At 39.4% G+C, this 14568-nt stretch overlaps 1 protein-coding gene across 1 annotated transcript in view; it reads right to left on the bottom strand.

Moving 5' to 3' along the window:
• The window catches only part of LOC106931397 (proton myo-inositol cotransporter), a 63423-nt gene extending 49713 nt beyond the window's left edge, over nt 1-13710 (bottom strand). Inside the window, exons 1-2 of the mRNA XM_015009498.2 lie at nt 12918-13710; nt 1128-1287 (exon numbers count right to left, since the gene is read on the bottom strand). Coding sequence (XP_014864984.2) covers nt 1128-1287; nt 12918-13518 — 761 coding nt within the window. The 5' untranslated portion in view covers nt 13519-13710. The remainder of the gene's footprint in view (nt 1-1127; nt 1288-12917) is intronic.
• Nucleotides 13711-14568: the final 858 nt, after the last annotated feature.

The following is a 14568-nucleotide window of genomic DNA, read 5'->3' as shown; positions in this document are numbered from 1 at the left end:
GTAACAGTAAATTCTGATTGTTTTCATTCAGCACTGTGTCACCTTTTAAATTCAGATGAGTGGTGAGCATTTTACTGTTCGGTTGTTTTTTTGTTGTTGTTGTTTTTTATTCTGAAACATTTGTTGTTTGACAAGTGGATGAAGAGACACAAAAACAGTAATAATGATCCATCCAGCTTGATTATATTCATAAAAATGTGAAGGGTTTGTGTTATAAATAGCATAAGGTACCTAAACAGACTAACTTATAGATATACATTTTAACTGAAGGGGATGGATTTTGTTTTATACTTAATGACCGAAATCAGTTTAACGAAACCCTAGTGATGCTTTCTAGGGTAGGCTGGGTTCAGGGACTGTATAGAATTCAAGCAAAAAAAATAAAAAAATAACATTTGGTGACAGGAATTTCAAGAAGCTTGAGGACGGGAGATAAAAGCTGAGTTGATTAAAATAAAGTGCATATTTAAGGCTTTTCACTCCACTCAGCAGCAAGACGCGTCACTCAGGAAACATTTCAACTTTCAACTCCGCAAAAGTCATCATCATGCATGAATCACACCAATCAGACACTTTCTGGACAATTTCCTCAGACCTGCTGGCTTCTGAGCCAGATTCCTTCTTTTTTATAGATATATCTATATGTATATATATATATATATATATATATATATATATATATATATATATATATATATATATAAAAGGGCTGTTCTTATCTATAGCATCGCTCATCCTATAAGGCTTAAAGCTGCATTCAGTCTGACAACCGGAGAAGATGCAAACAGATGATAAACATATGATAAAGACGCAACAGGACAGATGGTGGAGAGTTGTGTCTTTTAACTGCACAACGCGGCTGCTGTTAGTAAATGTTATGAACTGCTCTGTGCATATGCTGGCATTTAAGCTGAGGCACTTGATAAAAATGAGAACGCAAAGAAGAGAGGAATGTGCTGCTTTAACGACAGATTGAAAAAGTGTCTTTTTGTCGTCCCGCATTGCCTCTAAAAGAAGTAGCATGTTGCCATCTAAACGGTAACGTTTTCATGTGTCGCAGCAACAAATCTCATCCGAAGTCGCTTGACGTCGTGTCAAAGGCCAGAGAGGGAACATTTGAGTCTGACCTCCATCCGTCACGCCGCATGTAGCTGAAGGCGCCGTCGATGAGGCTGGCGGTGAACTGCCCTCCGGTGATGAAGAGGGTGTTAACGGTCACCAGCTGACCTCTGAGGTGCGGCGGAGAGGCTTCGGCGATGTACACGGGCACCGTCATGGAGGCGATCCCTACACAAGGAGACACAAAGCAGGAGTCACAGGAGGAACAGAGAATCAGCATGACGCGCGGAGGAAGCTTTTCTGTTTGTTCACAGACGCGGTTAGCATGTACTCGTGTAGATCTTCTGGATCACTTTGAGCCATCATGGTGGCGATCATACCCAAAGCTTTGGAGTTTGGAGAGAAATTGTTTTGTTTTGTTTTTTGGACACTATTTTGAAGCTGAATCTCAGTTTTGTCCCAAGTCAGACTGCCACCGTCTGTTCCTTTGTCGCATGTCTTTTGCCCCTGGCTGCTCACAGAGAAATAAAGATCACTTGTGCTGAAAAAATTCTTTGAAAAAAAAAAAAAGAAAAAGGAAAAAAAAAGACACAGAGATGGGCGCTTGGATTAATCAAGGTAGTATGTAGCCTACTCTCTGTAACATGAATTATCCTTCCACCAAAGAGAGACCAGTCAGCATTTCTAAATTACGTTTGAAACAAAATGGCATCTTTTTAAACCTTCCTGAATATGACGACCTGGAAAACTGACATGTTTGGTTTGAGTCAATAAAAAAAGAATTTTTCAAACTTACAAAGTAGAGCATAGTGATTAATCACAGTGCTAGAGTGTGATTCATCTGATTACAGTCTTTTAAATCGACTGGCAGTGCTGGCTTTAAACTACCTGAACTCGTTTTCATAGACCTTGAACCTACACACAGCCCTGCTTATTTAACACAACCTTGACACGATACTCATACAGTGATCCTAAATAGGGAGAACATTTAGAAAGCCAAAACATTTCTATAAAAAAAAATATATAAAAAAAAAAATCACACACTATGGTCACATAACCCTCCGAACAGTCTGTTTGGAGCTGGCAGTGTGCCGTAAGACTGATGCTCTCTGCAGCAGGCTTCTCTATTAATAGAGAGCCAGAGCTTTCTGCACCCTCCTCCCTCTGTCTCCTCCCCTCTTCTACCTCTTGCCAACACCCTGCCCTAAACTGCCGCCATGACTACGTGGCTAGCCGTTGCCATGGAGACCTCTTGCAGCAGGGGAACCAGCCACACTGTCTCCAAGCTTGCACCACACTGTGGCAGCTCTAGGAAGCCCAATCAATAACCAAGAGAAGGGCGTACATGCATGAGATTTTTTTGTGTGTTTTTGTTAAGTGCTGATTAAAAACTTCCACGTACAGAACATCAGAAACATTGAGTTGGTCGACAAAAAGAAAAAAAAAAGAGGGAAAAAAAAAAAAAAAGAAAGGATCCCCAACAACAATGCTGTGTAGTCAAGTTTCAGGATGGTGTTCGGTTACATAAAAACGATAGTTTCTGAGTGAGCCTCTGATTGCATAAACATGATTTTAGGAATTGCGGCGCAGCATTTATCTTTGTTAATGTCTGATGGCGGAAATGCGAGCTGCAGATCATTATCGGAATCTAATTAAACACTTTAACACAAAGCTTGTCTGCTCAGGACAACATGGTGGAAATCTGTTCATAAGGTTTAGGAAGACAGCTAAAGATCCGAGACTAAAGTTAACAAGAATGAAAGCAAGAAAAGAGAAAACATGGAAGACAAGCTTAGAATTTAGGAGGAGAGTAATCTTGATCTGTCATGTGCCTGATAACACACACACAGGTATATAGCTACACTCAAAGCGTGCAATACCTCAGCAATCAGCTACGTTTTTTTATGAAGAAAGATGTGTATGAAGTGCAGCGTTTTCACAAGTGATCGTCCGGTAGACTCGGTTAGATTGGGGATCAAAATTGCAACGTTGCAGTTCGCTTTCGTTTAGCACTGGGTCAAACAAAACAAATCCTTTAGAAAAACTTGTTCAACTCCTCGCCAGTGGTGGCGCTGCAACAAGAACCACTGAAAAAATCTTCCGAAGAAGACGTTGAGCACAACTTCCTTCTTCCAATGTGAACAAAAACACAGTGGTGTCAAATTTTAGCAGTTGTAGGATTTCTCTTTCGTCTTTGGAAAAAAGATCACAAGCCATTTCTCCCGCTAGTGCTGGACTTGTGGGTTTGTTTTGGTTGCATTTACCCAGAATGCTATGGGCTATAGTCTGCTTCCTGGTTTTGGAGCGCTCTCTGTTCTGCTTGGCACCTATATCTACATTCAAACTACATCAGAGTTCACTTCAGTCCTAGGTCTTTGGACCAGAGTTCACTTTTGTCAGAGTCCGACTGCACATTTGCAGCTCCACAACCGATTAAAGTGGACTGAACAAGGCCAGTGTCAATGCACCCTATAAAATCCAACATCTGTTGTTCGCACATACATGCAGATGCATTCATGTGTTGATCAGGATCACGCTAAATTTGACCCATAGGGCTACCTAAGGTTTAAAAAAAGAGGCTGGAAAAGAGGCTTAGTGCTGTGAAAAAGAAAATACTTTTTTCACTCGTCTTTCCTTCCTCTATTAAATTTCAGTCTTAGACAAACCTTGTAAAGATCTTAAGCAGATCGATACATAATCTTGTATTAAAGTTAACAATTTTAAACCTATAAAAATCTCAGTATTACTTCCAGCCATAACAGTTTTTCTCTCATTCCTAACTTTGTTTCCCTCGGGTACCTTGGCTATTAGCAACGAGAAGATGCCCATCGACCAACAGCTTTATAGCTTCTGTTGATGGCAAACCTCGACATAAAGAGTTTCTGACCTTCATTTAGCTTTTAAGACACACACACACACACACACACACACACACACACACACACACACGCAACTGTGAACACACAGTATTTTTTCCTTATTATCCTCGCCGTGGTGATGGAATTGCCTTGGTAATAAACGCATCGCATTAGTCCCGAGTTCTCTGGCATTAGTTTAATTGGCTCTGAACAGAGCTGGCAAACTTTCGCCCATAAACTGAAAAAAGACTATTTGAATAAGTTCCTTCGTCAGCAGCCAATCACTCTTGACATTTACCCGGATCTGAGTCTCTGACCCGTCTTGTTCTGATAATCTGGCCAATGGGATTACACATTTTAAATATTGAAGAGCTCTTAAGGTCAAATACATTGATCATGTTGGTTGGCTTGATTAGGAAGATATACCATACATGATTACATCATCATTTCATTGTCAAATGTCCAATAAACAATGGCACAACAAGTATCAAACACTTGTTTGCTTCAGAGCTCCAATGTGGAAACCATCTGACATCAAAGTTGCAAGCAACATAAAATCCCAAATAAAGTATCCCTTGACTTTTAACCCTCTGAGTCCTAAGTTTCAAATCTCCACCTGGGTGTTTTTTTTTTGCTTATTTTAGTTGTATGAAGTTCTTTAAATGTCCTGTGAGTAAATATATTTGCCCATTTATCCATAACAACTGGAACGCTCAATATTAAACGTCTATTGAAAGAGTGTCACATCACTAAACCGAAGATAGTCCCTGCTTCGGCGGGAGTCAAATTACCGTAATAACCTGATATCTGGAAAGCCCAACATCGACCCTTTCAGAAACAGTTGGAATTTTTCAGATAGCGCAAAGTGTCGTGGAATTACGGTACTGCAAATTTAGCTGAGTCGTCGCCGGCACGTTCATCCTGGAAGGGTTAAAGCATGGGCTCCCAGTTCAGTGGTTTGAAGGATCTACTTTTCTAGCTTTATGTAACAGATAGCTGTGCTGCAGTACCAATGCTCGCTTTGACAGTAAGAAATGCTGATTAAGTATAAGCTCTGCCACTTTTACACACACCTGTCACCTCCTTATATTGGGCAAACTTCTTCCAACACGACAGCAACTTTTGGCAATAAGGCATCTAGACATGATGACTCCGGTCATGCCAGACAGGGCTAGTGTCTTGTTAGTTTTACGCGCGAGTACGCATTCAGCAAATGAAAAAAGAAACGGCAGTGATGACCTGATTTTGACTTGCCTTCACGTTTTCCTGTTTTGTCTGCTTTGCTTAAGCTTTGAGTCACCAACATGTTCCCATCAAAGCCTCGTCTGCTGTCATAAACAGCCCATTTGTCTGCTGGTGTGACGGAACGGCTGATGTTGTTACATTTGGTGAGAGATAAATCATCTCAACAGCACGTCCTGCTACAGGTGGTGGCGGGGAAAACATGTCTGATCGTAAAGATAATGCTTGTTGGCAGCAGAGAGAATAAATCCTGTATAGGTTTACTTCACTTTAACTATAAAAAAAAAAAAAGAATTGCAGGCTGTAGGGTTACAGCTTTACTGTCAGGTATTGTAACTGAAGCTGATGCTGTTGTTTGAATTGTATCTTCGATATTTAAGATGCGACTCTGTTGGTGGAAAGGTGTATCGTTGTTCCAACAAATACTTTTAAAAAGAAATAAAAAGTTACTTCTCTGCAAAGATGTTTCCAAACACTAACTGGAAAAAAAGTTAGAAATGAAAGCAGCACAAAGCTAAAGATCAAGAGGCAAAGCATTGTGTCAAATGACTGATCAGCATTGATTAATATAATGAATTACTACCAAAGATACTCAATTTAATTAGGAATGACTCCTTCACATATCACAGCAGCTTTCAACTGTAACTATTTCTAGTTGAATCTGAACCTGATTTACTAATTTTGAAAGTAGTTTGTTGCATTCTGTAATGAAATGCAGTCAAATTCAATAAATAAAAATACTACCGGAAAGTTTATTCATTGCAATAACTCAGTTCAAGAAGTGAAAAATAATACAGATTAATTACACCCAGACTTATGATTTCAGGCTTTTCTTTCTGTTAATTATGACGGTTTTTTGCTTATATCCAATGAAAATATGGCATTTCAGAGTTAAATATTACATCAGACCAATTTTTTTAAAGTTTTTAATATAGAAATATGGGCTTGATGACATGTTTAGTACCTTCTTGTAGGTTGTTAATTTCAAAGTCAAGAGTCAAGGATGAAACTCCACTCCAATGGCCGACTCTACTTTTTTTTCTCTTGCCATTTTGTCTGTTTGCAATGAAGAAACACTACCAAGTTAAACAATTGGATTAGTTTTTTATATCGAGAAGAACGTATCACGCACTGCCAACTTTCAAAAGTCAGACACATCTGCTCACTTTTACGATTCAAATCGAATTAAAAGTAAAAACATGGAGCGCTGTCATTCATCAGTGTACTGCGGCTGACCGGCAGGACTGAAGAATTGCAAAAAGTAGCTTAACGGCACTCGCTTGAATATAAATTCCTTAGAAAAAAAAAAACAAAAACAAAAATTGCTGCTTTTGGTTTGTTTTTAATGAGTTCTCTGTTCAGCACCAAGGACAGCTCAAAACAAGTCTCTCACACACACACACACACACACACACACAGTTTAAAGCCACCGCCTGGTCAGGCTGAGCCTCAAAGCTGCACGGCACACTTATACCAAAATATCTGTCTCGGCCTTCTGCAGGCGGCCTCTAGGCATGAAACGCAGAACTCAGCGCAGACTCACTTGATCTGAATGAAGGAGATATTTCACAAAGCCCTCCACGCTCTGATCTCGAGTGAGAAACAAGAATGTTTGGATAAAAATGCAACGGAAGGACAAAATTATTTGTTTTGACGATTTGACTCTGTTTTTTGTTTTTTTTTTTAAATGGTAACCGCTCCGGTTTAACTCGCAGATAAACAAAGTCCTCATTAAGCCTCCACTGCGGCTTTCGCTTGGTTAAGGCGACACTTCACACTTCATTACATAAACCAAACCTATTAATTAGAAAGCCTCCTGGTAATGAAACGTTATCGTAGTGTAATTAACGTGGCTGCTTTTATTCACACCAATCAACTGTTTGCGGCGACAAAACACATCAGCATGTGCAAAGTGCTGCATAATAATTTAGCCAAACAGCGTCATTATACAGTCAAACGGCCTCTCTTTTTTAGGCTCTGTGAGTTTTCTGTCTGTGGCTGGAATGGCAACCGCTAACTGAGGCGATGGGGAGTTTCTACTGGAATACTTTAAATTGAGAAAGAAAAGTGAAGAATGACATGAAATAACTGCTTCTATTTAAAACAAAAAAAAGCTTAAGGTCTTCACTATGCTATCCCCAACAGGCAAATTTGCCTTCATTGACAGCATCAGTGCAAATGTCGTCTGTGCCTTCTTTTGGGCAGCAACAGTGTGAAGTGAGGGGCCACTTTATGCTACTTTATGCTCTAAGCAACTGAATAAAACTCATAATTCTGGCATAAAGATGTATACTTCTGCTTATTGTCGATCAATGGTTTGTTAGATTAAAATTAGGTCCAATCTATTAGCTGATAGCATCTTCTCGCTCAGACCTTCTTTTATTGTTGTAGTTTGGCCGCCATCCAGAAGAGGGCGCCGCTGGTCAGCCAGCAGTAAGAGAAACAAAAATGGCGGAGGGGGCATATCCCCAAACAGGAAAATGAAACTAAAAAACGGAGTTCGGTGTTGGTTGTAAAACGCTCTTTATGCAGTTCTGTTTGGGAATAAACACTACAAGCTCAAGCTGTTTCTGTTCACTTGGTTGACACCGAGTGTCAAGTAAAAGTCTGCCGTCCTGAATCCATTGGAATCAGATTCAGTGTTTCACACGTTTTCTTTAGCCTTAAGAGGCTTTCGTTTTGTTATATTTTATGAGTTAGCGTACGTTTAGTAATGTGAGAATTATCTGTTCATTCGGTCATCATTTAATACAGCTGATAACTTGTATTTAATCACCAAATGGAGGTTTGATGATTGGTACAGAATTATAAAGCAGTAAGTAGTAAAAGCGCATTTACTGAAGCTGATGGCTTACGTTTGCTCACCAGTTAAACATTAAGTCTCGCAGAACATGAGCTGATTTTCATTTTTAACACCTGTTTCATTTATTTATTTATTTTTAGCCATTTTCTGACATTAAAAAATAAGCAGTTAGCTGTGAAAAGCATTTAAGCGCCAGTAGTCAGAGTGGGCTGACTCAACATGGCATCTGTTGGACCCACTGGTTCATCATCAACCAGGTCACACCTTAAATCAATTTCCACCACATTGCAAAAACACACACAGAAACCTGTTCTATTGCCAAACTATGAGTCTCCCATTACATCAGCCTCACACTGTTTTTTTTTTTTTTTTTGTTCTCCTCATCATTATATATTCTGTATCATTTGGCATTTTCAAGAGTGTCAAACCTGGCTGGCTCTGAATTATTCTCAAAAAATATATGACGTAATGTAACACGCCAGCTATAATGAATGAAATTGTATGTTTTTACAACCATTTACACATTAAGATTATTCATAAAATACTCAATATTTGATTTCAGTTCTACAGGGTTTCTACAAATTGTTTGTCACAATTCTAGGATGGATGTGTGGCATGCAAGTATCTTCAGTTCGAAGGGGTAAAAGATTAAGGTTCAATATTAATCTTTAAGATAAAAGATTCAATATTCTATTTATTTTATTATTATTTTTGATACCTCTGCAGGCCTGAAGAATCCAATACTTTTTCTATAACAAAGTTTCAGAATTTCCTTAAATTAACTCCCATATCGACTAAAAATGCAGTTAAATTTAACCACCTTTTTTCTTCCTCCTACAGCTAAACAGAAATACTATTTTAGCTCTGTCTGAAACATCTTCCTGCAACTTAATTAAATCGAAACTGACAAGTCCCATAATCCTGAGCCTCTGCTTCACTACTGCCGATTCAGACAACCCCCGTGTTCTTGGGCAAAGGTCAACGCAACAATACCCAGGCAGAAGCAGACGTAGCACAGGCTTCGGTACGGAAAAAAAAAAAAAAAAAAAAAAAGGGAATCGTGGCATTAAAGAGCATGGCCTTTCTTGGTTTGACAAACAGTTCCCCTGACCTTTTTCCACAGAGTTCAGTTCAAAAATGCTAAGAAGACGGCTTACAAGTGACAGGCTTGTTTTGAGGATAATTGAAGGCAATGGAAAATGTTTGTCTTATCAGTGTCTCCTGCGGCTAATTGCGCTCCCAGAATTCGTCTCATTATCTATTAGGGCCCGGCTCACGTATGTTCGGCTTAATGAAGATCATTCTGTTGGATGACGCTGGAAAGAGGGGACGGGGGTCCTTACGGTAACAGAGCCACATACAATTCAATGGCTGGAACAACCAAGATGGTTAGTTCCCTCCACATATCAGCAATCAGACCAGGTGTAAGCGTATCTGCTCCATTTGCACTATTCATTTCAACTATTAGCATAATTACCACAACATTTACTTTTCTACTGGAGCAGAATTGACTTCCCTTTTTTCTGTACTAACTGTCAAGACAACAAAAACACACAAAACAGTTCAGATTTGCGAATTGTATGTCTTTGAAAATGCAGCACAGCTGATCAGAACATACTGACTGCAAAAAAATTAAAAGCATGTAGGATAGACTGGTGCAGCACAAAGCTGTTCAGATCTTCACAGACTGTATCACTTGGCAATTATACAACTAGATGGACAAGGATCAATAGTGGGGTTCCTCAAGGCTCCATTGTCTGACCACTTTTATTCACTAATCTAAATGTTCTTTCTCTATCAGATAATGCAGCACTATAACAGCAATACAAAGAAATCCCTGTGTCACCACATAACCAAACTGCATTAGGGTTATTGAGAGAATGTATCTATGAAATAAATACTTGAATGGGAAAAGATTTACTCTGGTTTAGTGCAGATAAGACAGAAGTTGTTGTTTGTAAAGCTGACTGTACACTTTAAGGTGCTAGCTCCTTAAATACGAATATCTTCCATATTTATGGCATATAGATTACATTTCAAAAAATTAAAAATCACTTTTTTTGAAAATCATAATAGCATATATCCAAAGGTAAGAAAAAAGAAAAGAAAAAAAAAGATAATAGTAGTAATACAGACGTGGCCTTATTAAAACCATGTTTCTGTTTTCATTACTTGTCTTGGCAAATTTAACATTAATTATTTGACCATTTGATTGCATTAATTAAATTGTTACTCTAGGAATCAGGTTGGAGGATTTGAATGTTACTGTTTGTAGTTGAGCTATTGCAGCTTCCTCGAAGTTCTTGTCATGTAAACAAAACAATTATGCCAGTGGCTAATTTATGTAAAGCTAACAAGTAATTATCTAACATTTACATTTAGTTGTAGTGGATTAATATTATAGATGGGCGGTGCAAAATACTTACATTTGTCTCTTCTTTTCATAGTGTAAAGCAGTGGTGCCCCTGGTGTAAACATAGACATAATATAAGTCTATGTATATATACTTATATATCTTTGGGTGTAAAACCTAAACGATTGCTGTCTTTCTTCTTCTTGTGATTTTCAAACAACTTTCCGGTGCGCATTACCGCCACCAACTGGTGAGAAGTGTGGGTCAACAAGATTCCCCGGCGGCTTGAACATCTTTTTAAGGTTCCGGTGGAATCCATTTTATGAGGGTGAAGAGTAAAGTTAGTTGTTTTTTTTTTAAGATAACACGTAAATATTATTAAAGAATTTATTGTCATGTTATACTTGTTTTGTAGCTCTGTTAAGTGAGCGAAAGTTTGACTTATTGTGAGCTCATGCTGAGACCACACACCTGTTCAGTGTTGGAAAGTGTCTCAAAAGATCAATAAACTTTCATTTCTAATAAACATTTGACACTGAAACTGGAAGACATTATAAATACCCAAAACAAATAAGCAAAACTACTGAAACAAAAAATAAAATGAAAAACGTTTCTATTAAAAATAAAAGTCTATGGGCTAGCTTAGGCCACAGTACCATGCATTAAAATGATCTAGCTCATTTTAATGCATCAATTATCATTGAGTTACTGTTTATTGAGGTTTTATGGTGTAGACTAACTTCAAATCTGTTTTTGTTTTTTTTAATTAGATTATTACTATTTGTCTTGGCACAGACGTCAATAAAGTGTGTAAAAACTATGCTTACTATTACTGTTTGTTTGCGAATCAACCACTAATCAAATAAACCTGATTTATTTATCACCGGTAAGTGTAAAAACATCTATGGCAGCAGACCAGGGAGAAAAGAAGAAGTCTCTAATTTGTGCCTAATGGTACGGCTGACTGAACACCACCAGAACAGAGCTGTAACTCTGCATGCAGCTGAGCTCGTGACAGTTCACTCACAAAACGCCGCTTTTCTCTCGGATACGGTTCGTTATGATGCCAACCTGGCCAGGTCAGCCAGAACTTACTGCCACCTGTCAGGCTCAACTAATTCATTTAAGAGTTGTAAATGGAGGAAACTTTGGAGAGGACTCTTAATGGAGTCTGCCCTGATCTTAGTATTCAGGGGGTTACGGGAGAAGAAGAGAGAATCAATTTTGAAAATGTCGAATAATTACTTCATAAGAGCAATCTTTCTAATTTGATGCTTGCACAGTCCATTTATTTTGGTGTGCCAAAGTGGCAGCTGTTTCCCGCCATCAACTGGACTTTCTTCCTCCCCAGAATCAGGATTTTAATAATGAGAGAAATCAAAGACAACCTAGACTAGAGCATCAGACTTCACGTTTATTAGTTAAAATTATGTCACCAAATAAGTAGGAATAATTATCACAATGGTGATGGTACTAAAGAGAAAAATGTAACAGAGGGGCTGTAAATGTTCTATTGTGTAACATTTGAGGCATTTTTTTTTGTATGAACCAGGTACAGAGTTCCATTAGTATGTAATTACACACAAAAAGGTATTTAATTTCCTTAGAAGAACTGGAGGCATCCGACTAATCTCCTGTCCCACCAGCCATATTGCAAAACTGTTACTACAGTTTAAAAATATTGAAACTAAGACCTGGAACTGCAACTAACATATCTAATTATGCAATTTCGGATCATATCAGACTCTGTAACTCCTGGAAGAGTAAGGTAAAAGTGTGCAAACTGTTCTCACGTGAAACAAACAAAATAAACCTAAACTAAAAACTCTGAGCCTTCATGTTGATTTGAAAACCTGATGTTTTACAAAACATGTAAATGAATTAAGAATAACCGAACAATAGGGTCGAACCAAAAATCTGGAAAAACGTGTCAGTGTGGAATTTTCGCTTATGTACGATGTGCAATTCATACCACATGATGGCACCAAATCGATCTTATTGCACCTTTAAGTTGATGCGCAAACCTGCGTTTTTGGCTTATATGCAATCTGCACTTTAAACCACTAGATGTCACTAATGCTGCATTATTACACCTTTAAACCTGATGTGTGTGTTTTTTTTTTGTGTGACAAAAACAAAAAGTGAACAGCTGTATTTAGGTATAATTTGCTTCAGTTCAATCCAAAAATGCATCTAATATCTAATTAAGGTAGTACAGATCTCAGATTGTCCTGTTCCATCCATCTTCCCAACAACTCTAACAACTTCCTCAAGGCAAACCATCCCCGCAGTATGATGCTGCCACCACCATGGCGACAATTGGTCAAATAGGTCAAATAACTATGTTTGGATTTCAACTGACAGGAGAAGATTTAAGTTCTAAGATGAAGTTCCAATAAAATACAGTAAACTTTGTGGTTTTATTGTGGAAAAACGCACCAATACGCCTACTTTTGCAAGATATTGTAAACTAATAATCAGTATATTAAGACATGTGAAGTAAAAAAAAAAAAACATTAAAGTGTAACAACTTCGGGAGTCTTTAAAGTTGCGCTTCTTGTGGTAATTTCCATCTAAACTCTCCATGTTTCTCGCATCTTACCTAAGCCCACTCCGACGATCAGTCTCCCCGCCAGGAGCGCCTCTTTCCCGGGAGCGGAGCTTAGCACGATCCCCCCCACTGTGAAGAAGAAGCTGGCCAGCAGGATGCACACCCTGCGCCCGAAGAGCCCATTCAGGAAGCCCCCCAGCAGGGCGGACAGGGCTGCCGCGGCCACGGTGCTCGAGATAAGCAGCTCCTGCCACATGGCGCTCAGGTCCAGCTCCCTCTTGAGCAGGAGCATCGCGCCGGAGATCACCCCGGTGTCATATCCGAACAGAAAGCCCCCCAGAGCGGAGAACACGGCCAGGACGTAGACGAAGGCTGGAGTGACATCTTGCTGGAACTGCTTGCGGGCAGCCCGCTCCAAGTCCCCGGTGTTGGTGGTGGAGGAAGAGGTGGCGGCGGCGGAGGAAGGGGCTGATGCGCCCGCGGTGGTGGAGGAGGATGAGGATGCGGCGGCGCCCTGGCTGCTGATGCTGCCGCTGGACGGAGCTTTGATGAGGCTGCGCTCGCCTCCGTCGTTGACTTTCTTCCAGCGCTCGCCCATCAGGTTGCTCATGCTCCGCAGGGTGTAGTCATGGTCGACCTGCTTTCGCGACATATGGAAGTGCAACACACACAGCGGGGGTAGAGCTGACTTATATCTGTGATGTTTTTCCTAAAGAGAAAGGGACCACACACACTCACACAGAAACAAAAAAAGAAAAGCACACTCAACAGACAAAAACTCCCACCTCCCTTCTCCCCAAAGTTCAACCGAAGTGGATATTTAAAAGCACTCGAAAGTGCGAAACGAGTAAAGTTCGTCCTTTGTGTTGTTTTCGACACCGCGGAACATCTCCGTGGTCCTGATGGGAGAGTTGGAGCGGAGTGATGAGGAAAGGTGAGGCAGGATAGGATAGGAGGAGTGTAGTGGACTAGTTCGTCACCAGCGACGTAGGCATGACGTAAGGAAATATTGTTTTGGAAACGTGGTGTGGCGACGGGGGAAGGGGGGGGGGGGTTACGATGAAGACTGATGATTTCCAGCTCGATCAATAATATGGCATGCTGAAAATAGCCGCTGAATTACAAGCGTTATTAAAGATCATTACATTAATAAAATAACATAAAGTGATTATATTGAACCTTTCTGCTGTTTTGATTTAATTTAATTTTATTTTTACCCCATTTCCCTTTGACAGTAATGGCTTTAATTCATTATGAGGACAACAAGCAAAGCTGCTGTGACTCGAGACAAACAGGTTTCATTCTGCTTTCTTGGTAAAATTCAGAAAACTGCTGCCCCCTACCGGACTGGATAAGTATCACACATTAAAGTTTCGGGAAAGCTGAAACTTTCAGGAGAGAACAAATCAAATAATTAAGCAATAATTAAACACATTTCCATGATATAAGACTATCAATTTAAAATGCAATAAAGCTCATCACTAGTCTGAGTGGCGTGGTATCTCACCTGAACATAAAGTTTATTTCTTTCTGAGTAATAAAGTAATATCACTTTATTACTCAGAAATAAAGTAATATTACTTTATTTCTGAGTAAAAATAAAGTAATACTTTATTAAGAGACTTGTAGCTGTAATTGCAGTGAAGAATGGTTCTAAGCAAAGTCTTGCCTCTGGGAGGCTAAGACGTTCCTTAAAGAACTT

The sequence above is a fragment of the Poecilia mexicana genome, unplaced genomic scaffold (genome assembly GCF_051168715.1).
Source record: "Poecilia mexicana isolate PSO_F unplaced genomic scaffold, ASM5116871v1 scaffold_23, whole genome shotgun sequence".
Lineage (NCBI taxonomy): Eukaryota > Metazoa > Chordata > Actinopteri > Cyprinodontiformes > Poeciliidae > Poecilia > Poecilia mexicana.
This window is presented reverse-complemented; position numbering and strand designations above follow the sequence as displayed.